This window comes from Budorcas taxicolor, chromosome 3 (genome assembly GCF_023091745.1).
Source record: "Budorcas taxicolor isolate Tak-1 chromosome 3, Takin1.1, whole genome shotgun sequence".
Taxonomy (NCBI): Eukaryota; Metazoa; Chordata; class Mammalia; order Artiodactyla; family Bovidae; genus Budorcas; species Budorcas taxicolor.
The window spans coordinates 29139557-29166399 of record NC_068912.1 but is presented as its reverse complement, the minus strand read 5'-3'; the positions used below and the strand labels follow the sequence as shown (position 1 = coordinate 29166399).

The following is a 26843-nucleotide window of genomic DNA, read 5'->3' as shown; positions in this document are numbered from 1 at the left end:
CAGTATACTAACACATATATATGGAATTTAGAAAGCTGGCAATGATGACCCTGTATGCGAGACAGCAAAAGAGACACAGATGTGTAGAGCGGACTTTTGGACTCAGAGGGAGAGGGAGAGGGTGGGATGATTTGGGAGAATGGCATTGAAACACGTATACTATCATGTAAGAAACGAATCGCCAGTCTATGTTCGAAGCAGGATACAGCATGCTTGGGGCTGGTGCACAGGGATGACCCAGAGAGATGATATGGGGAGGGAGGTGGGAGGGGGGTTCATGTTTGGGAACGCATGTACACCCGTGGTGGATTCATGTCAATGTATGGCAAAACCAATACAGTATTGTAAAGTAAAATAAAGTAAAAATAAAAATTAAAAATTAAAAATAAAATAAAATAAAAATCACAGTTGGGAATTCATGGGAAGTAGGATTTTACTAGGTAGTGTAAGGTCAAATTGTGGTGGTTCTTGTAAACCAGAGGAGGGGTTTAGATTGACCTGGAGTGAGCAGAGAGCTGCTGTAGATTCTTAGGGTGATTTTTGCACAGAAATTTTACTGCTGTCAGCTTCAGTGTGGTGGATGCTATCCTCATCACCCTCCTCTAGGTCTGAAGCATTCCAGCTTCTGCGAGAGTAGACAACTGGTAACTCTCAGCTAAGTCCTTCTCTGGATCTTGCCTTGGGCTGAAGACAGTCACCTTGTCCAATGTAATGTTACCTCACAGGGAGCAGCCCTCATTCAATAACTAGTTGATTGCATTTACAATGGCCCAACCAAACCATCCCAGTTCAGAAAACTCCAAAAGTGTCATCCCAGATGGAGAGCTCCCAGTAGGGATTGACCGAAGTCGTCATTGCAACAGTTCAGCTTCTTTTCCTGCCCAGTCCTTCTTTCACTCTCTCACAGGTGTGGATCCCAGGAACACTCCCTAATGAACTTCTTGCATGCTAACCTCCATCTTGGACTTTTTTCCTGGTGAACCACATTGCAACACCCAAGAGAATTATATTTTCACTCAACTTTTCATCTACACTATTTAACAATGGGACTGAAGAAAGTTTTTGAACCCAGATTTTGATTTGAGCAGTTTTCCCCAATAATGTTGACATCTGTAGTCTAGAACACCAAGAACTACCTTTTATAAAACCTGTAATATCTATGATCACATACCTTTTTTGGTAATGTACATTAGTTCAGTTTGGGAAGAGAGTATAGCTACAAACAGCTAAGCATAAATAATAAACACCAGTCAAAAGGAAATACTGAGTTTGTTGTAACCATGGCTTGTCAGAACATACGCTTGGCTAATGGAGAACATTGTTGGGTATCTTGTATAGTAATATTCTTGCAAGTCACAGATGCTCTGCAGAGGTAGTCCATAGCTGAAGATTTTACAGAGTGCTATTTCAGGTCACAAAGAAATTGCAACACCATTTGATTTCTTTTTTTTTGCAGTTGTCCAAAATATCTTACTTTTATGTATTTTGCACTTAGCACCACTTAAAAAAAATCACCAACAATTATACTGCCAGATGGCTCTCAGCTAAACACATTACTCTCCTCCAATTTAAAAACATCAAGAAAAAAGTTCAGAAATTTAAAACTTGGAATAAAAATGGGCAACGAAACATTGTCATTCTAAAGTTGGTGGTAAAGTGGTTAGCATTGTTAGAAAGGTTGCCTCAATGTGTCCACAGCATCAAAGCGCCTGTGAAACATGTCTTGCTAAGACAATGACTGGTCTGGCAGCTTTTGGTTCTTTTGGCCACTCTGCATAGCTTGTGGGACCTTAGTTCCCTGACAAGGGATTGAACCCAGGCCCATGGCAGTGAAAACTCAAGAGTCCTAATCACTGGACCGCCAGGGAATTCTTGGCTTGACAGTTTTTGAAGGAAAGAAGTGGAATGGACAGGGGATGGAGAGATTGGCCATCTATAATGCTGGTGGGCTACAGACACTTTTTTGTCCGTATGATGCCTTGTTTTTCAAAATGTCTTTTTCTAAACAATATTAATAGATGTAGTTTAGAAACAAGTAGCATTCATTGCTCACTAAAATTATCAAATTTTTAACCGTGAAGTAAATAGGCTTACATTGCACTCTTTGTAATACATACAAATTCAGTAAAGGGAAACATCTATTGAAAATGCTGGGTCTGCAATTGACATATTGCCAAAGAATAAATTATATCCAGCGCTGTAATTACGTATTCAGCAATAATGAATACTAGGAGAAAATAGCAAAGCAGTAATTATTCCAATTACAATTGATTAGTTGGTATTAACATTTAAAAATGTGCTCATTTTAGTATACCGTACCATCTTATGCCACAGGAAGACTCATGTGTGGAGATATCTTGTTCCTCTTTAAAATCCCTTTTTATAGTTGATTACAGTCAGCAAACTTGGAAGAATACTGGGAATTTGTATTACCATGATGAAATTTTGTTTAGTTAGCTACAATTTTCATTGCTTTATGTTACTATGATTTCTAATTTCCTAATCTGTTTCTCCTGTGCTTTTGGAATACCATCATTGCATTTTTTAAATCACTAAATTTCTATATAGAACAAAATAACACAAAATAACTGTAATAAGTGAGTATATCAGTATCCACTATTGTTTATTTCTCATTAGAAATTGAGATTAAAGGTGACAAAGTAATTCTATTCTATATAAAATAGAACTCTGCTTCTTTGCAGATCTACAAAGTATGCATTTGACTGTTTAGCAGAACAAGTTGATAATCCAGGAGTTGTCTTTATAGTTTTTAACCCTGAAGTAAATAGATTTACCCTGTACTCTTTATAATACATACAAATTCAGTAAAGGGAAACATCTATTGAAAATGCTGGCTCTGCAATTGACATATTGCTATCATCAATAGCAATTAGTGATGAGCGTCTTTTCTTTTTTTTTTTTTTGATGAGCATCTTTTCATGTGCCTACTGGCCAGCTGCATGTCTTTGGAGAAGTTTCTGTTAAGGACATACTTCATAGTTTTAACATCGAAAGTGAAGTCTTGAAATTAAATTTAACCTCTGAAAAAAACAGAAGGATCCTTCAATATGTGAAACATTAGAGTAAGTTAATTATCTCCGTTTTCTCAAGTCATAAAAAGGAGAGCAGACAGGTATTATGCATTCCTGCATAAATACTTTACTTAACTTTTTATGACCTTGTGCCCTCTATGGTCAGACAAAAATACTGCAAGAAATAAGCAGTTTCTCAAATTAAGAGAGCATAACAGAATGCGGATTGAAGGAAAGACCTTCAAACTTAGCGAAAAGTACAAGATGTAAAATAAGGCAAAGAATATTTAAGCGTGGCTAGAGAGATGTTCTTAGGGCCAATTTTAGTGAGTGGTTAAGATTTAATTCTGTATGTGTGCCCTCATGATGTTAGTGGTAAAGAACACGCCTGCCAGTGCAGGAGACACCAGAGATGTGGGTTGGATCCCTGGGTCAGGAAGAGCCCCTGGAGGAGGGCATGGCAATCTGCTCCAGTATCCCTGCCTGGTAAACTCCATGGCCAGAGGAGCCTGGCGGGCTACAGCCCATGGGGTCGCAAAGAGTCAGAGATGACTGGGCACACACAAGAATACTAGAGTGGGCTGCCATGCCCTCCTCCAGGGGATCTTCCTGACCCAGGGATCCAACCCATGTCTCTGGTGTCTCCTGCACCGGTAGGCAGATTCTTTACCACCGCACCACCTGGGAAACCCAAGATTTAATTACAGCTATAGCAAAAGCCTAACATGTATGGCCATTAACCGAATTCAATTTAAGAAAGTTATTTCCTAAGCTGTACAAACATCTTTCCTTTGAAAGAGTTTGTTTGTATAGTATGGAGGATAAACGGAAGACTGAGGGGAAATGAAGGTGAGACTTTCCCCCTAAGGTATAGTTGATTTACAATGTTGTGTCAATCTCTGCTATACAGCAAAGTGACCTAGTTCTACACATACATATTGATACATTCTTTTTTAATACTCTTTTCCATTACGGTTTATCCCAGTATATTGAATATAGCTCCCCGCATTATATATTAGGATCTTGTTGTTTATGCATTCTAAATGTAACAGTGTGCGTCTGCCAACCCCAGACTCTCAGTGCATCCCACCCCCTGCCCTCCTCTCTTCTGACAATCAAAAGTCTGCTCTCTATGTCCCTGAGTCTGTTTCTGTCTTATACATAGGTTCATTTGTGCCATATTCTAGATTCCACGTATAAGTGATATCATACCGTATTTTTCTATTTCTGACTTGCTTCACTTAGTATAATGATCTCTAGATGTATCCATGTTGCTGCAAATGACATTATTTGGTTCTTCTTTTTAAAAAATACCTATTTATTTCTCTGCATCAAGTCTTAGTTATCCTTCATTTCCAAGCTCGGGCTCCAGACTGCGTGGGCTCAGTAGTTGTTTATTATTATTGATGATCCTCCTTTTGATGAACCTCCATACTGTCTTCCATAGTGGCTGTATCAACTTACATTCCCACCAACAGTGTAAGAGGGTTCCCTTTCCTCCACACGCTTTCCAGCATTAGTTATTTGTAGACTTTTTAATGATGGCCATTCTGACCAGTGTGAGATGGTACTGCGTCGTAGTTTTGATTTGCATTTCTCTAATAATTAGTGATGCTGAGCATCTTTTCATGTGCCTGTTGGCCATCTGCATGTCTTCTTTTGAGAAATATCTGTTAAGATCTTCTGCCCATTTTTTGATTTTTTTTTTAATGTTGTTCAATTGTATGGGCTGTTTTATATTTCAGAGATGAAGCCTTTGTCAGTTGCATCATTTGCAAATATTTTCTCCCATTTTGTAGGTTGTCTTTTCATTTTCTTTACTGGTATCCTTTGCTGTGCAAAACTTGTAAGTGTGATTATGCCCCATTTGTTTAATTTTGTTTTTATTTCCATCGCCTTGGGAGACTGAGCTAAGAGAACATCGGTACGGATTTATGTCAGAGGATGCTTTACCTATGCTCTCTTCTAGGTGATTTATGGTGTCATGTCTTATGTTTAAGTCTTTAAGCCAGTTTATTTTTGTGCATAGTGTGAGGGTGTGTTGTAACTTCACTGATTTACATGCATGCAGCTGTCCAACTTTCCCAGCACCACTTGCTGAAGAGACTGTCTTTTTTCCCATTTGATATTCTTGCCTCCTTTGTTGAAGATTAATTGATCATAGGTGTGTTTCTGGGCTGTCTATTCTGTTCCAATGATCCATATGTCTGTTTTTGTACCAACACCACACTGTTTTGACTACTACAACTTTGTAGTAGTATTGTTGTATTGTCTGAAGTCTGGGAGAGTTTTCCCTCCTGTTTTTTTTTTTTTTTTTCCCCTCCAGGATTGCTCTGACAATTCTGAGTCTTTTATGGTTCCATGTAAATTTTTGGATTATTCTACTTCTGTGAAATATGTCATGGGTAACTTGATACAGATAGCATTAAATCTGTGAAGCTGAGCTTTTTACTGTCCTGAATTGTGTAATCTTAAACTCCATATCCAAATCACTTGAACAAAAAATTTTAAGATCTAGAGAGAGAAAATCTCATATTAGGGGTATGAACACCCTTCCTTCTCCTATTCTATTTAAAGCATTTCTTTTCACTTACTGAGATATAATAGTACATTTGCAGTACCATCCATTTCATTGCTAGCTCTGCAGAGTGAGATTAGACACTCACATGAACAAAACTTGGTTGTAATAAATGATGATGCCCATTTTAAAGGCATTTTTATCTGTAGCAAATTTCATATAAATTAATATTTCTAGCACACTTCTTTCTATTCTCAATTGGTTTGACATTCTCTTGTAATCAATTTTTAACTGATGGTGCAAAATCAACTTTGGGAAAGCCAAAGTCTAACCAAAGGTAACTCAAAACATTGCTGTTGATAATAATGTCAATTACTGTGCAGTAAAATCCTATTTTAATAAATATGAATTGCTATGCTGTAGCCAAGCCTTATCAAAATGAAAATGTCTTGCTACTGTACACAGACTATTTAATCATTTAAGTAAAACAAGTACTAAGTAAATCATTCCCATCATATAAGCACAGAATTCTCCTTTTTCCTTGTCTGTATACGACCATTTCTTCTAATGTAGCTCAACAGTAATTTATGGTATGATATTAGATATGTCATCACTATTCAGGTGTCAGATTCCTGGATGGTAAAAAATTAAGAGCAAGACTTGTACCAACAAGGACCTGCTGGATAGCACAGGGAGCTATACTCAATATTTTGTAGTAACTTACAAGGGAAAAGAATTTGAAAAAGAATAGATATATTCAGTTATACACACAACTGAGTCACTGTGCTGTACTGTACACCTGAAACTAACATGGGACTGCAAATCAGCTACACATTTTAAAAAGAGCACGGCTTGCAAGCTGTAAACATCACTCAGTTCCTATCTCACTGAACACAGCCCAGCCACATGGCACACATGAATGATTAGATGGAAATTGGAAAATCAGTTTTTAATTGAGCAGCTGTGGGCCCAGCTAAAACTTTGTTATAGGAGAAGATAATACATACCAGAGAGACAAGTTATCCCTCCAACAGTAAGTCACTGAGAGAGGAAACTGAGTTTACCCCTTTCAGTTTTCATTCCAATCCCAAAGAAAGGCAATGCCAAAGAATGTTTAAACTACCACACAACTGCACTCATCTCACATGCTAGCAAAGTAATGCTGAAAATTCTCCAAGCTAGGCTTCAACAGTACGTTAACCAGTGGGAGGAGAGTAGAGGTGAGGGAAAACAACAACAACAACAAAAAAAAACAGTACATGAACCGAGAATTTCCAGATGTTCAAGCTGGATTTAGAAAAGGCCGAGGAACCAGAGATCAAATTGCCAACATCCACTGGATCGTAGAAAGAGCAAGAGAATTAAAAAAAAAAAATTTACTTCTGCTTCATTGACTACACTAAAGCCATTGACTATGTGGATCACAACAAACTGGAAAATTCTTCAAGAGATGGGAATGCCAGACCACCTTACTTGCCTCCTGAGGAATCTGTATTCAGGTCAAGAAGCAACAGTTAGAACTGGACATGAAACAATGGACCGGTCCCAAATTAGGGAAGGTATATGTCAAGGCTGTATATTGTCACCCTGTTTATTTAACTTATATGCAGAGTACATCATGTGAAATGCCAGGCTGGCTGAAGCACAAGCTGGGATCAAGATTGTTGGCAGAAATATCAATAACCTCAGATATGTAGATGATACCACCTTTATTGCAGAAAGCGAAGAGGAACTAAAAAGCCTCTTGATGAAAGTGAAAGAGGAGAGTGAAAAAGCTGGCTTAAATCTCAGCATTCAAAAAACTAAGATCATGGCATCTGGTCCCAGCACTTCATGGCAAATAGATGGGGAAACAATGTAAATAGCGACAGATTTTATTTTCTCAGGCTCCAAAATCAGTGCAGATGGTGACTGCAGCCATGGAATTAAGACACTTGTTCCTTGGAAGAAAAGCTATGAGAAACCTAGACAGCATATTAAAAAGCAGAGACATTACTTTATTAACAAAGGTCCGTATAGTCAAAGCTATGGTTTTCCCAGTAGTCATGTATGGATGTTAGAGTTGGACCATAAAGAAAGCTGAGCACCAATGAATTGATACCTTTGAACTGTGGTGCTGGAGAAGACTCTTGAGAGACCCTTGGACTGCAAGGAGATCAAACCAGTCAGTCCTAAAGGAAATCAGTCCTGAATATTCATTGGAAGGACTGATGCTGAAACTGAAGCTCCAATATTTTGGCCACTTGATGTGAAGAACTGACTCATTGGAGAAGACCCTGATACTGGGAAAGATTGAAGGCAGGAGGAGAAGGGGACACAGAGGATGAGATGGTTGGATGGCATCATTGACTCAGTGGACATGAGTTTGAGCAAGCTCCGGGAATTGGTGATAGACAGGGAAGCCTGGCGTGTTGCAGTCTGTGGGTTCACAAAGAGTCGGACACAACTGAGTGACTGAACTAAAACTCCTCAGAAGTAGGACACAGTAGAACACTCCCAGTAGATCAAGGCAGAGGAGAATAGGAATTTCATCAGGACCATTGAGCAAGTCAAGTGCAAGTTAGAAATGTGTGCCAGCTCACCTGGGCATCCTGCTCCTCAAGGTATAAAGATACCGTGGTAGTGGACATCTTTGTGATGAGAGCTCTCAAATGCTTGTCTCGAATCACATCACTCCAATCCGAACTGGTTACCCTCTACTGAGTGTACAGATATAATCCTGGGATCTTCTTTCACTCATCTCCTTGGAAGAGTCCCTCTACCTTTCCCCTGCGTTACATCGAAGAGTTCATCTTCCAGTAGCTCCTTATGATGCTCAGGAAGTAAATGTTTTTAAGATCTCATTTGACTGAAAATGTCTTTATTCTGTTTATTCTTAACTGATAATTTGACCACCTGATGAGCCTAGGTTGTAAACTTTTTGTAAGAATTCTGAAGGTATGCCTCCTTTTTTTTTCTTTCTAGCTTCCAGAAATGATGTTGAATGAGCTGGAAGATATTTTGACTTTTTTTTTTTTTTCAAATATGTAACAGATCTCCCCTCCCTGCGGTCTTGCAGGACAGGCTTTGCTGTCATTATAACATAATCATAAACTTATCTTTGCAATCCGGCAGAAGGTAAAGAAAACATGGAACCCAAGGAACTGCAGCAAAAGCACAAAGATTATAGGAGACTGTGAGCAGATGGAGGTAGAGGGTGCTCTCCTGAGCTACAGGAGAAATGGTCTGGGAGTCAAATTTTTCAGTTGTCCACAGTCAGCAATGGTGATCTTCCTGCTGCTCTTGCTATAATTACTGGACCCAAAATACTCCATGGCTTCCACAATATTCATACTTAAAAAAAAAAAATTAATTTGACTGTACCAGGTCTTAGTTACAGCACTCAGGATCTTCCATCTTTGTTGTGGTGTGTGGTATGGGCATGTAGGATCTAATTCCCTGATCAGGGAACCTGGGCCTCCTGAACTGGGACTGCAGAGTCAGCCACTGGACCACTGGTAAAGTCCCTTACTCTTTTCACCTTGCCAAAAATCATGTGCTTCCCATCCAACCACTCAGTCATGGCAGTGCAGAAGACACCTGGAGATGATGGCCTTCTTATTAAAAATTACATAGTTCAGCTGAGGTTGAATCTGGGGAGAAGGGAGAGAAAGAATGGAGGAGAATGGAACTTGATGTGATACAACAGTCATGTCTACCAGGGGAGGGATCTTTCTTGCATATGAACCCCTTTGGGAATCTGATGTAAATTATACTGTTAAAAAAACGCATACATACATATAAAACAGGATGTGAAGTAGTTCATGGAACCCCTGAAACTATTCATAGATCTTAAACCAGTTAAAAATATTGTGTAGAACCTTTCAGATATTTGCCCATATGATAGAAAATCACTTCCTTTTGTATATTACTTAGGAATTTTCCTAAATAAATTCAGAAAAGTTAGAAGTAGAAATGGAGAGGGTGGGAGGATGCTGTTTCCAGAAAACTAGAACATAGAAAAATCCTAAATCATACAAGGACTTTTCCCTTTGAATGTGGCTAACTTTGAAAAGTATACTGTCAACCCATGGTGCTCAGTCATGTTTGACCAAGTCATGTTCAACACATCATAAAACCTTTAAAAATTGTTGAAATTAAAGTGTAATTAATTCCCCTCCCCATCATAAAGACATACATAGCGAGCTTTATCTTCAACAGTCTTAACATGCTACTGAACTTTCCCTAGGGTTTGGGCTCTTGTGATGCATTTTAGATGCTGATTCTAAATCTTTAAAGATTTTTAAACTTCACCACTGTACCTTTTTTTGGACATGTTTTCTAAGTACTTCATACATTTCTCTATTGTCCTTCTCTAATTAAGCAGTCAACAGCTCAAGGTCAATGGGCTTCTGAATGAAGCTAAAGACTTGCCAGTTTCAACAAATTTCATATATTCATTTTCCAGTCATTTTTAAGAGCAACATATGAAAATATTCAATACATCATATAAATACTGCTATATAAAAGATGAGTAAAGCTGATGGTGCATCTGATCCCATCACTTCATGGGAAATAGATGGGGAAACAGTGGGAAGAGTGTTAGACTATTCTTTTGGGCTCCAAAATCACTGCAGATGGTGATTGCAACCATGAAATTAAAAGACACGTACTCCTTGGAAGAAAAGTTATGACTACCCAGGTAGCATATTGAAAAGCAGAGACATTACTTTGCCAACAAAGGTCCGTCTAGTCAAGGCTATGGTTTTTCCAATGGTCATGTATGGATGTGAGAGTTGGACTGTGAAGAAAGCGGAGTGCTGAAGAATGGATGCTTTTGAACTGTGGTGTTGGAGAAGACTCTTGAGAGTCCCTTGGACTGCAAGGAGATCCAACCAGTCCATTCTGAAGATCAGTCCTGGGTGTTCAGTGGAGGGAATGATGCTAAAGCTGAAACTCCAGTACTTTGGCCACTTCATGCGAACAGTTGACTCATTGGAAGACTTTGACGCTGGGAGGGATTGAGGGTGGGAGGAGAAGGGGATGACAGAGGATAAGATGGCTGGATGGCATCACCGACTCGATGGACATGGGTTTGGGTGAACTCCGGGAGTTGGTGATGGACAGGGAGTCCTGGCGTGCTGCAATTCATGGGGTCGCAAAGAGTTGGACACGACTGAGCAACTGAACTGAACTGAACTGAACTGAAAGCTGATGGTATGAACTCTACCTAATAATACTGAATATTTGATAGATCATAAATGAAACTCCATATTATTATATATAGAGAAAAAGAATGAGTGCATCGAAACTCCGTATTATTATATATAGAGAAAAAGAATGAGTGCATTGACACAAAAATTTTGATTTAAAAAAAGTCAAATACAAATTATGGACTTTGTAGCTTTAAAAACCACTGACCCTTAATACTGTCAATTATACTCCACCCCCAAATAAGCACTATACCGTCTGTAGAGTCAAAGCTATCATTTTTCCAGTAGTCATGTATAGATGCAAGAGTTGAACCATAAAGAAGGCTGAGTCCTAAAGAATTGATGCTTTTGAATTGTGGTGATGGAGATTCTTGAGTCCCCTGGACAGCAAGATCAAACCAGTCAATCCTAAAGGAAATCAATCCTGAGTATTCATTGGAAGGACTGATGCTGAAGCTCCCAATACTTGGGCCACCTGATGCAAAGAGGTGACTCACTGGAAAAGACCCTGATGTTGGGGAAGATTGAGGTCAGAAGAGGGCAGCAGAAGATGAGACAGTTGGAAGGGATCACCGACTCGATGCACATGAGTTTTGAGAAAATTCCAGATGGTAAAAGACAGGGAAGCCTGGTGTGCTACAGTCTATGGGGTCACGAAGAGTTGGACATGACTTAGTGACTGAACAACAAAAAGCACTATTAATGTAATAGGCTTGACAAGTTCTAGGTTTTAATGCTAAACATTGTTTAACCTTTTTCTGGTGGGAGTTCATCTTAGTGATTTGTAAAAGGTCTCTGTACAGGAAGACTGTGTATCCTTTGATATGTTGCCATTATTTTTTCTGAATTGGTTAGGAATCTTCTATAATTTAAATATTTACAAGTAGAGGGATAAGAACACACCCATGGTGCTAACTACTGGATTCAAAACCTTGATGACACTTTCTGGCTAAAAAAACTTCAGCAAATTACTCCATCAGAACCTGTCAGTTTGTATATGAGAAGAATATGTAATTCCATAGGCTTTTGTGCGGATCCATTTTTTTTAACTCATGTAAGTTTAGTTCATCTACCTAAAGTGCTTAGACAGTGCTCAGCACATATAAGCTTAATGTAACTGCTGCTTGCAGTGATGAGGATCACAGGTAACATACATAGAGCCACTCTCTTTCTTTAGTCTTGTTTGGTAATAAAAAATTTGTTTAGAACTACCTCTTTATTTGAAATACTTACATTAATAAACCAAAATCTCCAACTTCTTGTACATGTTGAAAACTTTCAGTAAGGATCTCTTGGGTACAAAATATGGTCACAGTGACTCAAAATTAATTTTAAGAACAAAATATTCTAAAGCCATACTAATCTTGGAAATCTAAAGTTCTCTTTTTTTTAATAGCAAAAACACAAAACAAAACAAACCACCATCATGTTTAAGTTTTTTATTTTGCGAAAATGTACAAATAGAATACAACTACCACATTTTATGGTTTCTAAACATATAACCACTGATGGTTTCCGAAAGATGCTGATGTTCCTCATAGTTAAGATGCCTGATCTTCTGTGAAAGCCCAGCATACCTTCCTCTCTACCCACCGAGCCAGTCTATTTCAGAAGTCTTGCCGTATGTTTTCTTTGTTTGCCTCTCCGTGTTGCTGCTTCATTTGAAAGAGCTCATTTTCTAATTGTACAATAGTCCTTTCAATCTCATAATTCTTACTGACCAGGGATACCCAGCTAGAAAAGAAAACACGGGAAAATTACCTAAAGCGAAATTTCTCTTACAAGATGTTTATAGTATACACATAACTATACACATTTATAGTACACACATTTTTAACCAAGTATATATATTTTTAACCATAATACTAACCTTCACTTTTAGCTTCACATTTTCAAAAGCTGAGGCACAATTAGGGAGGAAAGTGAGTAAAGGGTTATGTATATAGGACCTCTGCACTACTTCTTAAATTGCATGTGAACCTACAATTATCTCAAAATAAAAAGTGTAAAAAAAGAACAAATCAGAAAGAGCTGAAGAGATATGAAAGAGTGATTGAAGTTAGTATTTAAATGGGTTAGAAAAGGATAGAAGATAGGGCAAAGGCAATAGTTAAAAATGATGAAGAAATTTCTACAGCTGCTAAGATACAATTCCACAGATTCAAAGAACCTTCCCCTTCTACCAGAAAAAAATCTCTAGGACAAATGAAACAAACACACATGTACATGCAGATTATATCAGTTTGAAGAACAGTGTGGAAAGATGCAATAACAGACTGATAACATGGGGTACTCAGAGGATGAGGGGAAGGTAGAATAAGGACAGTGGTGTGGGTGATGGAGTCAGGGAGATCAGGGAAAGAGCAAGTCGAAAAAGACATGATTAAAAAAATGACTATATTCAGAGATTTGTACACATTTATTTGCGTATATGAAGAACATCATTAAGAAAACAAAATATAAAAACAAAGGGGAAAAACTCCTGAGACATACACAAATGATCAAGAAAGTAAGGAATTCCCCTCCTCTAAGAGTTTAAAAATAGACTTTTTTTCCTTTTAAAAGGCAGAATTCTATTCAGAACAGAAGTAGTGGATGGAAAACAGGGGGCTCTAAAATCAGAATAAATTAGCAGTGGTTCAGTTTTGTGTTTGTAACTCTAACTTTCTTTCAAGCCCATACTTCAGAAACAGGCAGAAGCAGTGAAGACTGGGATTCCGGAAAAGCATTTCTTTCATACTTGTGGCACTCTATTTGAAAACTGTTTTAATCATATTGTTGAATCTTGATCTTGACATGTGCCAAACAATTTAAAAGGTGATGGAATTACAGATACTCACGTTGACTCCATTTCTCTTAATTTAGATCCAGCTGTGAGTTGCATGTTCTTTCGCTGCCAGTTTAAGTCTTGAATATGTTTCCTGTTTAAAAAAAAAAAAAGTTTATACAACCCACCTACATTCTAACGTAAGACTAAAATCAACAGGAAAGTCTGTAATTAATATATCTTTAATTGCTTAAGAATGGATAGTCCCTCCTTCCTGCTTTTCCTTCTCTCTGATAACTTTTGCTCAGTTTTTGGTAAGTATTCTTTCAGATACTTTCCTGTATGTGTATATGCATACAGAGATTAGGGTGTGTGTGTGTTTTTAATTTAATATAAATCATATTATACATATTATTTTACTACTTATCCTTCTAAAAGTATCATTTCAATAATTGCAAACTTGCAAACTGCAAATGACCCCAGAGAGATGTTTTCAGATCTCAGGTCTATTTCTTTTCAACTCAGGTTGGGCAAACCCAACACTGAACAGTGGACAGAGTGGATCATCAGTTATTTGCTCTTACATGACCACAGTCCAGTGGTTCCTTTTCCTTCTTATTGTATTTACTAAGGATTCACCTAAACTTCATTCTAAAATAGAAATAAAAACAATTTACCTTAACTTCTGAAGCTCTTTCTGTGCGTGCTCAATCATATGAACAAGATTTCTAAAAAAGAAAATCAGATTAATGTACATTAAAATCAAATAGTGCTAACTAAAAGTATACTGTCTAGTTGACACAAGGCCAAGTTTTTCTGCTAAAAATAAGCCAGTATTTTTTGAGCTCCCTGTGCCAAACATCATGTTAGACACTCTACAATACTAACTTAATTCTCACAAGAGTTCTTTGAGGTAGACATCATTATCCCCATTTCACAGGTTAGGACACTATACTCAGATTAAGTAACTTGGTCAAGGTAACACACATGATTAAGCCTCAGAGGTGAATTCAGGTCTTACAAAACTCTTGAACCCAAGTTGTTTACTGATAATTCTGATTTCGTGTACTTATGTCAAGCCTTAAACTGTTATTTTCTTTACATGGAGAAGATGAGGGAGTATCTGATGAGTATACTTGTTTCATCATTCATGCGTATACCTCCTTTTATCTCTGTTTCTTCACCTACATTCAGTGTCTCACTCTCTCCTCCTGTCTACTGCTGACTAGAGAGAAGAAAAGAACTGTTGTGGAAGGCTGCAGATTCAGATTCCAGTCTAAATCAGCTCGAACCAGCAGAGGGGAGACGTTGAGTTAGAGAGTTCCCTGCAATTATCATTAGAGAAATGACTCAAGGGTAGAGTTCAATCTCTCTCTTTTCCTAAACTACAGCTTTACTAACATATAACTCACATACCCTGTCAATTTCTCTTAAGGCAGTAGAGTCCATTTCAACCATACTGGCTCTGCTAAGCTCTTGCTCTAGATTCAGTATTATTTCCCAGCTTTTGTGGCTCAAATTTCCTGCCTTCCTTCTGAGTTAATTCTCCTATCTCTACCAATTGATTTTCAGAAACTAACTCTAATTCTATAGAAATTTGGTCTTCAAACAGTGGTGCCTCTCCAGGCTTACTTTCAGCTCATCCCACTTTGACAATTATTCCACCCTGGAGACAATAAAGCTTAGTACTGTATTCCTGACCTCCGCCCATTAATAGGGAACTTTCCTTTGAATCACCTCTTTCTGGAAGGCTGGCTTATCTATTATTTTCTCCCTTCTTTTAGCTTCCCTCTTAAACACACAGGTCCCTCCTCAAGTATTCTGAATGCTGACACTGACCACACTGTACCATGGGAATCAGAAGACCTGACGTCTAGTCTCAGCTCTGCCCTAAATAGCTATGCTTCCCGGGATGGGCCATTAGATATCAAGAGGGCAAAGTCTGTTTATTTGTAAAATCAGGGGCTGACCTTGAAGGTTTCCCTTCAGTTTCAAGTAAAGAATTCCCTCCTTATTAATGAAATACTGTTTTTTTAAAAGTAGTTCTGCACCAAGACCTACTTAAAATTGAAAAGTTTTCTGCCCAGCATATTGGACATCTGTGAATCCTATCAAAAAAGAAAGAAAATTTACTTTTGATGAGATATAGTATAGTTCCTCTGGAGAAACATCCATTGGGTTTGGAGGAGACAAAATAATGGGCAAAAGAAGGACCAACACTAGAAAGTGTTGTGCAATTAAATGGAAAACAGTGATGCGCACAGTGGTCTGTATAGTTACTCAAAAGAGAGAGTAACAGAGGCAGAATTTCAATCAGGGAAGAAAAGGAAACAGACTAAAGTCATGCCTTGAATAAGCTGAATTTGGATAGAATAGTTAAAAGGTATTTCAGGAGGAGGTAAGGCCTGAGTAAAGGCTCGGAGGCAGATTTTATCAGTTCAGTTCAGTCGCTCAGTCGTGTCCGACTCTGCAACCCCATGAACCTCAGCACGCCAGGCCTCCCTGTCCATCACCAACTCCCGAAGTTCACGCAGACTCACGTCCATCAAGTCAGTGATGCCATCCAGCCATCTCATCCTCTGTCATCCCCTTCTCCTCCTGCCCCCAATCCCTCCCAGCATCAGTCTTTTCCAATGAGTCAATTCTTCCCATGAGGAGGCCAAAGTACTGGAGCTTCAGCTTTAGCATCATTCCTTCCTAAGAAATCCCAGGGCTGATCTCCTTCAGAATGGACTGGTTGGATCTCCTTGCAGATTCTATGATAGTCACCAAAGAGAGTACTAGACTTTTGCTTTGAATATCACGTTAAATAGTCTGGACCTTGCTCGGTCCACGCTGCCCGTAGCGGAGCCCATCGGCCACCCCAGCATCCGCCGCTACCGCAGCCATGGGAGTGCAGGTGGAGACCCTCTCTCCTGTAGACGGGTGCACCTTCCCGAAGCGCGGCCAGACCGGCGTGGTGCACTACACAGGGATGCTTGACGATGCAAAGAAATTCGATTCCTCCTGGGACAGAAACAAGCCCTGGAAGCTTGTGCTGGGCAAGCAGGAGGTGATCCGAGGCTGGGAAGAAGGGGTTGCCCAGATGAGCGTGGGTCAGAGAGCCAAGCTGACTATCTCCCCAGACTATGCCTATGGTGCCACTGGGCACCCAGGCATCATCCCACCAAATGCCACCCTCATCTTTGACGTGGAACTTCTAAAACTGGAATGGCAGGAGTGGCCTCCTCCCCGAGCTCCCCGTTCCTGGGTGTGCCACAGGAGGATCTGGCGCCTCCAGACGCACACACCAAGTCTGTATGGAGCTCTTCCTGACGTTCCACTGCGCTCTGTAGAGGCATCTTCCCAGAGGAATGTGTTCTGTCACCAGCTTTGCTCTTCCCCTTTCTCCTCGTATGTGTGTTGACCTGAGTTATATGCCATAAACCTCAAATTACTCAGTTTGTTTTTGTTTTGGGGTGAAGATTGAGTTTCAGTCCTTTGGATCTAGGTTTCTAATTAAGTATTAGTCAAGTATCAACAGCACAAGTAATGGGTTAACTTTAGACTAGGAATTGGTGTTGGGGGGGCGGGGTGCAAGAATCTTTAGTTTTTTGGATGAAAGTTTTATCTATTATATATTAAACGTTTTTGCTGCTGCAAAGCCATAGCAGATTTAAGGCGCTTTTGAGGGCCAATTATTCTCCAAGTTGAGAGATGTCCTCGGGCTGAATTGAAAGCCCTACCCAAAGCTGCAGTGGGAAGGAGAGCATTTGCCTCCACTGCCCCACCCTCACCCTCCTCGTAGACCCTCTGCCTTTTGAAAGCAGATCGTTTTCACTGAGATGTTGGACATTGCAGATGTCTGTTCCCTGGGCCAGCAGAGACCTCTGAAACCTTCATGGCCTGGCCTTTGTTTTTTTCTTCCGTCCTGTGGTTTTTCTAATGGATATCCAGGATTTTTGTAATCGCATAACTATCCAAGCTCTACTTCCTAAATTTTAAGAACTTTAATCTAAAGTTAAATTGAAGGTGCTGTTTGCAGACACTTAACGCCCATGAAAGCGTAGCCATCATGGCAAATCCTTGAGTGTTGTCTTAAGAAGATGATGCTGGTCATCACAGCTTCAGAATCTCCTGTTTTTTGATGCTCAGCTCCCCCTGCTGATCTCACAGTGTCCTGGCTTCTCCTTGCCCCCTCTCACCTCTTTACTGTCCTGTGTAGTGATTTGGTGAGAGAAGTTGCCGTCCACTCCCCCAGCCTACCCCCACCCCCTCGCTACACATGACTGCAATAAAAGTGCTTTATCTGGCTTTTCTCAAAAAAAAAAAAAGAAAGAAAGAAAAAATAGCCTAGACCTTAAGTAAAGAATAATTATTAAAGCTTTACAGCTTTAATTATGGAAACAATGTTCAATCTGAGGCATCTCTTTCCCCCCTGCCGCACATCTATGTTTTCCTCCATTCCTAGAATGTTTTCACTCTCCTCTAAACATCTATATTTCACCCCTTTCTGAAAACCTTCTTCACTGCTGATGGGAATGTAAACTGGTACAGCTACTATGGAAAACAGTATGAAGGTCCCTCAAAAAACTAAAAATAGAACTATTAATACCATATGATACAGCAATTCCACTCCTGGGCATATATCTGAAAACAAAATGAAAATTGTAATTTGAAAAGACACATGCACCCCAATGTTTGTAGCAGCACTACTGACAACAGCCAAAACATGGAAGCAGCCCAAGTGCCCATCAACGGATGACTGAATTTAAGGTGTGGCACATATGTACACATCAACAGTGGAATAACCACTCAGTCAAAGAAAGAAATACTGCCATATGCAGCAATGCGGATGGTGCTGGAGAATTTTATGCTTAGTGAGATAAGTCAGAGACAAATACTGTATGATACCACTTATATACGGAATCTCAAAAAATAATACAAATAAAATATACATGCAGAACAGAAACAGAGTCCCAGATATAGAAAACAAACTTGTGGTTAACAAAGGTGAGGGAAGCGGAGGAGGGACAGATTAGGGAGAAGTAACAGATACAAATTATTATATGTAAAGTAGATAAGCAACAAGGGTATACTGTATGGCATGGGGAATTATACCCATTATCTTGTAATAGAGTATAATCTGAAAAAATACCAGATCACTATGTCATACATCTCAAACTAACACAAAACTCAACTGTACTTCAATAATCCCCACCCTCACATCTCATCCTTTTACAGTGGACCTAATCCTTAACGTCCCCTTCTCTGGATCGCTGTAGCTTACAGACCACATGCAGCACACGCCTCCACACTGCCAAAATGCACTACCTGGTTATCTGGCCTAGAATATCCTGCCTCCTCAACTAGATAAAGAAAGCTTCTTGAGAACAAAAATCACATTTTCCCACTTATGAAATACACGCTGTTTTGGACTGATCTGTTCTCTTTCACTTCTTAATCGTCCTAACTCCACTGTCCCTTTATTTGCCTTGCAACATTCACAACAGAAACTGAATTGTTTGTTCTGCAGTTTCTTAAATTCTGGATTTTGCCCACAGATCCTTATGTGCCCACAGAAGTTTGATGATGATTATGAAAACTTGAGAAAAGCTATTTACCATTTTGTGATTTTTGCTTTACTGTTTCAGGACTCATCCTCTAACAAACGGTTTTCTGCAGTCATGAGGTTCAATGGCCTTAAACTGTTAATAGAAACGTGTGATTTTAGGGCTCAAAGAAGCCATGAAGATCATCTAACCACTAACTTTTACAAATTGGAAACAGAACCTTAAATACTATAGATACCTAAAACTAATTATGTGGAAAAGAAATAGGAGTTCAGTAGCACTCTTGTTTCTGATGTTAAGTCTCTACTTACAATCAATTCTCATTATCTGCAGATTCTGTACAAGAGAATTTGCCTATTAACTCAAATTTATTTGTAACCCCCAAATCAATCCATGCAGAGTTCTGTGATCATTCATGGATGTGCTCAAGAGCAGCAAAAAATTCAGAGTTGCTGGACATGCGCATTTCCAGCTAAAGCAGAACAAGGAGATACTCCACCTTCTTGTTTCAGGTCTCATGCAGAGATAACCAGAGCAGAGAGTGTAATTTCCAACTCTGGCAAGCTACTTAACACTTCTGAACTTGGTCTTCTCTTTTACAAAATAAATAAAATACAGAACCTGTCAGGGTGAGTTGTTATAAAGTGTGGAAGATTATCGTCTATGTGAGATGTGTATATATATACACATGTATGTTATTTCTCCCAAATGCTGAAATGGTTCAGTATTTGCTAATTCAATATTCAAGGCCACTTTAAAAAGCAGAAAGCGCAACTAATGAGAGCTGACTGTATAAGCAACCCCCCACATTAAGGATTATAGTCTACTACCAAGCTGTTTTGTAAATCAGACCTCAGAACTTGCTATTGCAATGTTACACAATAAATGTGTTAGGTTTAGGTCCCCTTAAACAGGTGGGATGGGTTAAAAAAAAAAAAAAAAAGGGTTCTTACTCATTATACACTTTCCAGGCATTGCATCCATGCTGGGACATTAGTTCCAGGTTCTCAATTCGAACTGCCTGATGTTCTAACTGTGCCATAGAATTGTTTACACACTCTTGCCATGCAGTGATGTCATTTTTCTGACCAGAGGAAGGGGCTGGAAGTTCGTATCTGAAATTAAACAACAATGAAATAAAACCATATATTCCTCCAAATCTTTCTCTCTACTCCCAACAGAATGCCTCATAGGTCTACACACACTGTAAAAACAGAAGACTGGAGAAAAAAAGAAAGCCAACCAGAAGACTGACACGTAGACCCTGCAATAATAAGAAGTGCATTTATGCTAAGAATCGATTTACAAATAAGGTTTAGCATTATGATATACAGTAACAAAAAACTGTTCACTTCATTGTGAAATGATACAATAAGCTAGTCTACATTCACAAAAAGGACTGTTATATTGACTATTAAATGTTACTAAAGAATACTTGGAATATTAAAATGTTTGTAATACATTAAGGGAAAAAAATCAGGATATGAAAAACTATGCTATCATTTTGTAAAACACACCTACATCTATGCACCCTCCTACCCACATATCTACACCCCTCTAGAGAAAAAAATGGCAAAGGTATATAATGATTTTTACATTTCACACTCAGTCTTTTCCCTATTTTTAATAATACCCAGTCCTTCAATACTGCCAATGTAGCCAGCAACATATACTCTTCATAAATCCCAGCTCATTACTGAGTTGTTACAAACTAACTTTCAATTTCCATTTTGTTATTTTTATTAGATACTGTAAAAACTTCACATCATTCCTATGAAAAATTGAGGGACATGCAGCTGGGACTAAGAAGTAATAAACCACTTTGTTTCTTTTTTTTTTAAAGCAAACTTTACACATACATCATAAATGTATCATTTTAAGAACTTCAGATCATAACCCACAATAAGAAATATTTTACACTGTGACACAGTATACAAATACACAGAACTGAACAGAAGTTTCACAAAACAGTACTTAACTTTACATGCAATGCATTCGGATTTGTTTTTTAATCTTCCTTAAAAAAAGTGCTGTGATGTCTTACTAAACTGCACAATCAACTGCTTAGTGGATTATAACCTACTTGTGGGTTTAAAATATGCTGTTATGAAAGAGCTACTACTGTGAAAACCTTTAGAGCAGAAGCACCTAGAAATGTGAGAACTAAGGAGCCTTGGAAGTTTTTCTGCTTTTATCATGTCAGGCCAGATAGGAAATGGAGCATAAGACAAGAAGAAATCCGGTCATTTGGTTCTATAGGCTCAAATCCCTCTTATAATCTGTACATATGCTGAGACGATAACTCCACTCTTCACGTGGCCCTCTCCGCTCTGCCAGATTATATACTGGTTCTCATCATTTCAGAGTTATCTTAGAGCTGAAGGGGACCTCAGATGGTAAGCAACCCAACTCCCCATTTTAGAGAAAGTAGCAACTGTCACCCTGCTTATTTATCTTATATGCAGAGTACATCATGAGAAATGCTGGAATGGAAGAAATACAAGCTGGAATCAAGATTGCTGGGAGAAATATCAATAACCTCAGATATGTAGATGACATCACCCTTATGGCAGAAAGTGAAGGGGAACTAAAAAGCCTCTTGATGAAAGTGAAAGAGGAGAGTGAAAAAGTTGGCTTAAAGCTCAACATTCAGAAAACTAAGATCATGGCATCTGGTCCCATCATTTCATGGCAAATAGATGGGGAAACAGCGAAAACAGTTGCTAACTTTATTTTTTTGGGCTCCACAATCACTGCAGATGGTGATTGCAGTCATGAAATTAAAAGACGCTTACTCCTTGGAAGGAAAGTTATGACCAACCTATACAGCTTATTCAAAAGCAGAGACATTACTTTGCCAACAAAGATCCGTCCAGTCAAAGCTATGGTTTTTCCAGTAGTCATGTATGGATGTGAGAGTTGGACTTTAAAGAAAGCTGAGCACCGAAGAATTGATGCTTTTGAATTGTGCTGTTGGAGAAGACTCTTGAGAGTCCCTTGGACTGCAAGGAGATCCAACTAGTCCATCCTAAAGGAAATCAGTCCTGAATATTCATGGGAAGCACTGATGTTCAAGCTGAAACTCCAATATTTTGGCCACCTTATATGAAGAACTGACTCTTGGAAACGACCTTGATGCTGGGAGAGATTGAAGGTGGGAGGAGATGGGGACGAAAGAGGATGAGATGGTTGGATGGCATCACCAACTCAAAATGGACATGAGTTTGAGTAAACTCCAGGAGCTGGTGATGGACAGGGAGGCCTGGTGTGCTGCAGTCAATGGGTTGCAAAGAGTCGGACACGACTGAGAGACTGAATTGAACTGAACTGACAAAAGTTTTACTAATAAATTAAAATTAAAGAATGATCTGAGCCCAGCTGAACCAAGAATAGGACTTACCGTTTCATACTGAGCAATTCAATTGGTTGTCGAGCAGCCAATCTTTCAAATTCATTTCTCATTATGTCTGTCTGACATATAAATTGAAGAAAGAATTATTTCCAAAATCATATCAACAAACAAATTAAAAACCACCAAACAAATAACGGATCTAACCTACTTAAATATTTATACTTTACTACTGCCTATTATAATGGATCACCCCCCACCCCCAACTCTTCTCTGCAGTCAGTGCTCTCTAGAATGTGAAACGTGCACAGACACAGACCCATTTCATATGGAAAGGGGCCCTCAAAGAAAAACCGTTTTTGTTGTTTAATCACTAAGTCATGTCTGACTTTTTTATGACTCCATGGACTATAGCCCTCCAGTCTCCTCTGTCCATATAATTTTCCAAGCAAGAATACTGGAGTGGGTTGCCACTTCCTCTAGGGGATCTTCCCAACCCAAGGATGGAACCCATGTCTCTTGCATTGGCAGGTGGATTCCTTACCACTGAGCCACCTGAAAGGCCTCTAACAATTTTACTATTTTCAAAAAAATGTGGTATAGTTCTACCTCTTTAGGTCCAATGTTTCAGTCAACATTCTATTTCATTTAGACTAAAGAGTAAGCTAAAAAGGGGTTCTAGATGTCTACATTCACTGTTTAGAAGTTTTGCATTAAGTATGTCTTCGTTGGAGAGAGCCTTTTCTGGACTACTGCTGAGCTTCACATTACTCTAAGAAAATATGGTTATTTAGTTTCCGGTAGAAACTAAGGCATTCTAGATAGAACCCTATGCACAGTGACAGAGTAAAAATTAACAATTAGGGAAGAAAGAAACTACAAACATACAGTACAAGCTGTCTTCAGCCGTGTAACATTACCTAACTCAACGTGACAAGTGACATATCTGAAATTTTAACTTAACTCTCTTCAAAGACTGAGGCAGCACTCACAGGGCTAAGTTATAAAAGAATTCTAGGCATGGATGGCATACATTAAGCATTCATTAATCTGGCTTAGAACCACTTCATACATTCAGTGATAAATATTTGAATGCCTATTTTCTGTTTTACGTGATGAAAATACAGTGGTGAAGAAGATGAAAAAGATCCCTGTGCATGAAGCATTCTCATCTCAGTTTAGACAGGCCTTCCTCAATCAAACTATCTGAAGTAGTCACCTAGTCACTCTATATCATATTACTTTATTTCTCTGTATAGCTTTATCAACAATTTGGTATTTTCTGATTTATCTGTCTCCACACACTAGAATGTAAACTCTTGTTCTCTAGTTGTTAAATGAACTAATGAAAGAGCAGTTTCAAAGGCAGTTTGAGGAGTGCTTAAGGTCTTAGGCAAATTACGTAGCCTAAGCTCCAGTTTCCCATCTAAACAATTGGGATATTAAACATATATAGTTTACACAGTTTTTTTAGGACTGAGATAGTGAGCGCAATATATTATTAGCTCCCACTATAAAATGTGCTAATCAGTATACTAATTATAAAGACAGGAAGCATAGAAATAATCAGTATATGAACTATAAAGATAGGAAGCACAGGTTGTATCTAAGAGAGCTAAACACAAAACTGGCTCAAGTATTTAAGTTTGTGACTGAATGCAATTATCTGAAACTTTCAGAAATCAAGCTAATAAGGACTCATTACTGTCCTTAGTTCTTAATGTGGTGACATCTATATTTGGGTAACAACATCTAGAAAAAATCATGGGAAAACAAGCGTGCCAGTAGGAACATCTCTCTCCTACTTAAAACTTAACCATTATTTTTTGGAGTCAGTGATGCTATCGAACCATCTTATCCTCTACCGCCCACTTCTCCTCATCAACTCAATGGACACGACGAGTTTGAGCCAGCTCCCAGAGATAGTGAAGAACAGGGAGGCCTTGGTGCGCTGCAGTCCATGGGGTCTCAGACACGACTAAACAACAATTAGACCCAAAACAGTATTTTGGATGGGCTTCCTTTGTAGCTCAGTTGGTAAAGAATCTGCCTGCAATACAGAACACTCAGGTTCGATTCCTGGGTTGGGAAGTTCCCCTGGAGAAAGAAATAGCAACCCCACTCCAGTATTCTTGCCCGGAGAATCCCATGGACAGAGGAGTCTGGCCGGCTCCATACAGCCCATGGGATCGCAAAGTGCCGGACACGACTTAGCGACTAAACTACCACCCACAGTATTTTGGTTTCACTTCTAGGCTAAATATCTAAACGGTTTGATATGGTTCACTTGGATATTATTTGTCTCTACAAGCAACGACATACATTAAGTATTTAGGCTTTGAAACAAAGGCCAAAATCCTGTGGCTCTCAGAAGCTTAGGTAATTAGGCTTTTGTGTATTTAAAAAAAGCCTAGATCACTTGTTTTATACTTAGAGGAAGAGGATCCCTTTGAGAATTTACGCAAAAAGACGTAACACTAATTTTTGCATTGTTAGCTCAGTCTGCGGAGCCCTAGGAAGTCTTGTGGGTCTCAGAACTCTGGAGAAGGCTTATCTATGCAGCTATTTTCAACTGACTGATATTACTGACAACAGGGTAAGTAGTAGTGAAGCAGGAACACTTAGCTGGAATTTACAATTCACTTTTAAGTGGCAAAGGCTCCCTATCCAAAAGGGTTCACTGTGCGCTGGGCTCAAAACATCACACTTACCTCAAAAGCGGAATAATCCGGGGCCGTCAGGTAGCTTAGATAGTTCTTCGTAGGTCGGTATCTGCGAGTTTCCTCCTCCACCAACGCCGCAGCCTAAGGACGAGAAGAGGCCAGGGTAGGAGCAGCAGATTGTTAGGCGCTTCTTCCGGCACTATGGGCCAGCGAGCGCTGAGCCAGTTACACAAAACCCCGAACTTACCGCTTCGCGAACACCAGGCGCTTCATAACCCTGATCAAAATACGGCAGCGCATCCACCACAACCTCCCCGGCCACCAAACCAGTGCCCGCCATCCCTAGGTTCTCTGGCGTTTTCTAAGTCTGCGCGGGCTCAGGTTCACTTCGATACTCCAGTGCCCGACGCTAACGTAATCACGTCACCTGCGCCCGACACTAACGTAATGACGTCACCCGTGCATCTGCTTTGGTGCACGCCCAGTTGCTAATTCTGAGGGCACGCCCGCTAGAAATTGCCCGGCCATTTTTTTGGTCGGATATGACGTCACTTCGTGGTTTCCCAGAGTCCCCGTTGCGTCTGTTTCCTGTTCCCGCTTGCTGCATCTTTTTGCTGTCGACCGGCAACGAAGTGCGGAGGATTTGGCGCTTTCGGTTTCGACCAGGATGTTGGATAGCATCACTGACTCAGAAAAAATCTGGGAGTGGAATCCTTTAAAATCTTTGGAGGGAACTGGCTGCAGGATTTGGCGGGGAGAAAGATACTGGGTTCCCACCTCGGCATTACTCCCGTAACCTTCCACCTTCTTCCCTTAAACTTCTTTTCCTTTGCAGTTCCTTCCTGTATTCCCACTATTCTTTGTTCTCGGCGCCCTGAGGAGCTTTGCAGTGAATAAATGCAGGGAGTGGGCTCTAGTCTCCAGTTAAAATTGCGAGGCTTTAGGCCTGCAGAAGGAAATGAACCTGATCTCCCCGCCCCAGGGCGAGATGGGTGATTGCACGTTAATCCCATCTTTTAAAAAGGCCGATTTTTGCCTTCTGGGCGTGTCTAAAATCCAATCATTTTGCCTTTTTACCTTTCGGTGAAGAAGAGCTCTTCTCACTGCCTCCAACCATTCCTGCTATTGCTGATGCCCAGTCTCTGGTCCCTGGCTTCCAGTTCCCTTCGACCAAGCAGCAAAAGACCAAAAAATGTAGTAGCACTATACACTGTGCCCGGTGTGCAAATCTAGACCCGGACTTCGCCAAGAGCTTGAAAATGTTGGCCACGGTTATCAGGCTTGGTTAATTTAGGACCGTTTATCCTTTACCTACCTTTAGATAAGTGTGTTAGCTATAGATTTAAATGAAGTAAAACATCTTTACAACTTAAGCAATTTTATTTCAAATTCTCCAAGAGATCCATGGTATTTTTTTGTGTTTATTCATTAAAAGATCTGTGAACAATGTTTTATACAAATCCTGAGCGATTATCTTACAAATATGTCCAGAATTCGTAATTCTTTACAAAAACAAAACAGACTTAAGGAAGCAGCTTCAGATGGGAGGGATAAAAATAAGACTCCCATCCCTGAAGTAAAGGGCTCCTCACAGAGGGATAAACACTCAATTCCCAGTTACTGATTGTTCCCTCAGGGTGGGAGTGTCAGAAGAGACCAAATGGGGAAATGTCTGGTAAAAGTCCCACTGGGGTAAGCTGCTTAATAAACCTTTTTTTTTTTTTCTTTTTTTAAGACACGGGCTCAGTTCTATTTTCTGGACCCAAATCT

At 39.5% G+C, this 26843-nt stretch overlaps 1 protein-coding gene across 1 annotated transcript; it reads right to left on the bottom strand.

Moving 5' to 3' along the window:
- Positions 1 to 12173: 12173 nt before the first annotated feature.
- BCAS2 (BCAS2 pre-mRNA processing factor) lies at positions 12174 to 25482 on the bottom strand. The gene is made up of 7 exons (XM_052637507.1): positions 25321 to 25482; positions 25122 to 25214; positions 22462 to 22532; positions 20015 to 20176; positions 14187 to 14237; positions 13583 to 13663; positions 12174 to 12476 (listed from the first exon to the last, which is right to left on the bottom strand). Exons 1-7 carry the CDS (start codon positions 25411 to 25413, stop codon positions 12350 to 12352), a joined length of 678 nt encoding a protein of 225 aa, XP_052493467.1. The 5' UTR covers positions 25414 to 25482; the 3' UTR covers positions 12174 to 12349.
- Between the last annotated feature and the right edge of the window lie 1361 nt (positions 25483 to 26843).

Excerpts from the sequence above, each read along its gene's own strand:
- BCAS2 (XM_052637507.1), bottom strand. The coding sequence starts at position 25,413 with ATGGCGGGCACTGGTTTGGTGGCCGGGGAGGTTGTGGTGGATGCGCTG. Across the intron at positions 22,533-25,121 it reads CGGATTATTCCGCTTTTGAG|ACAGACATAATGAGAAATGA; the intron begins GTAAGTGTGATG and ends TTTATATGTCAG. Across the intron at positions 12,477-13,582 it reads TTAAGAGAAATGGAGTCAAC|CTGGGTATCCCTGGTCAGTA; the intron begins GTGAGTATCTGT and ends TTTCTTTTCTAG.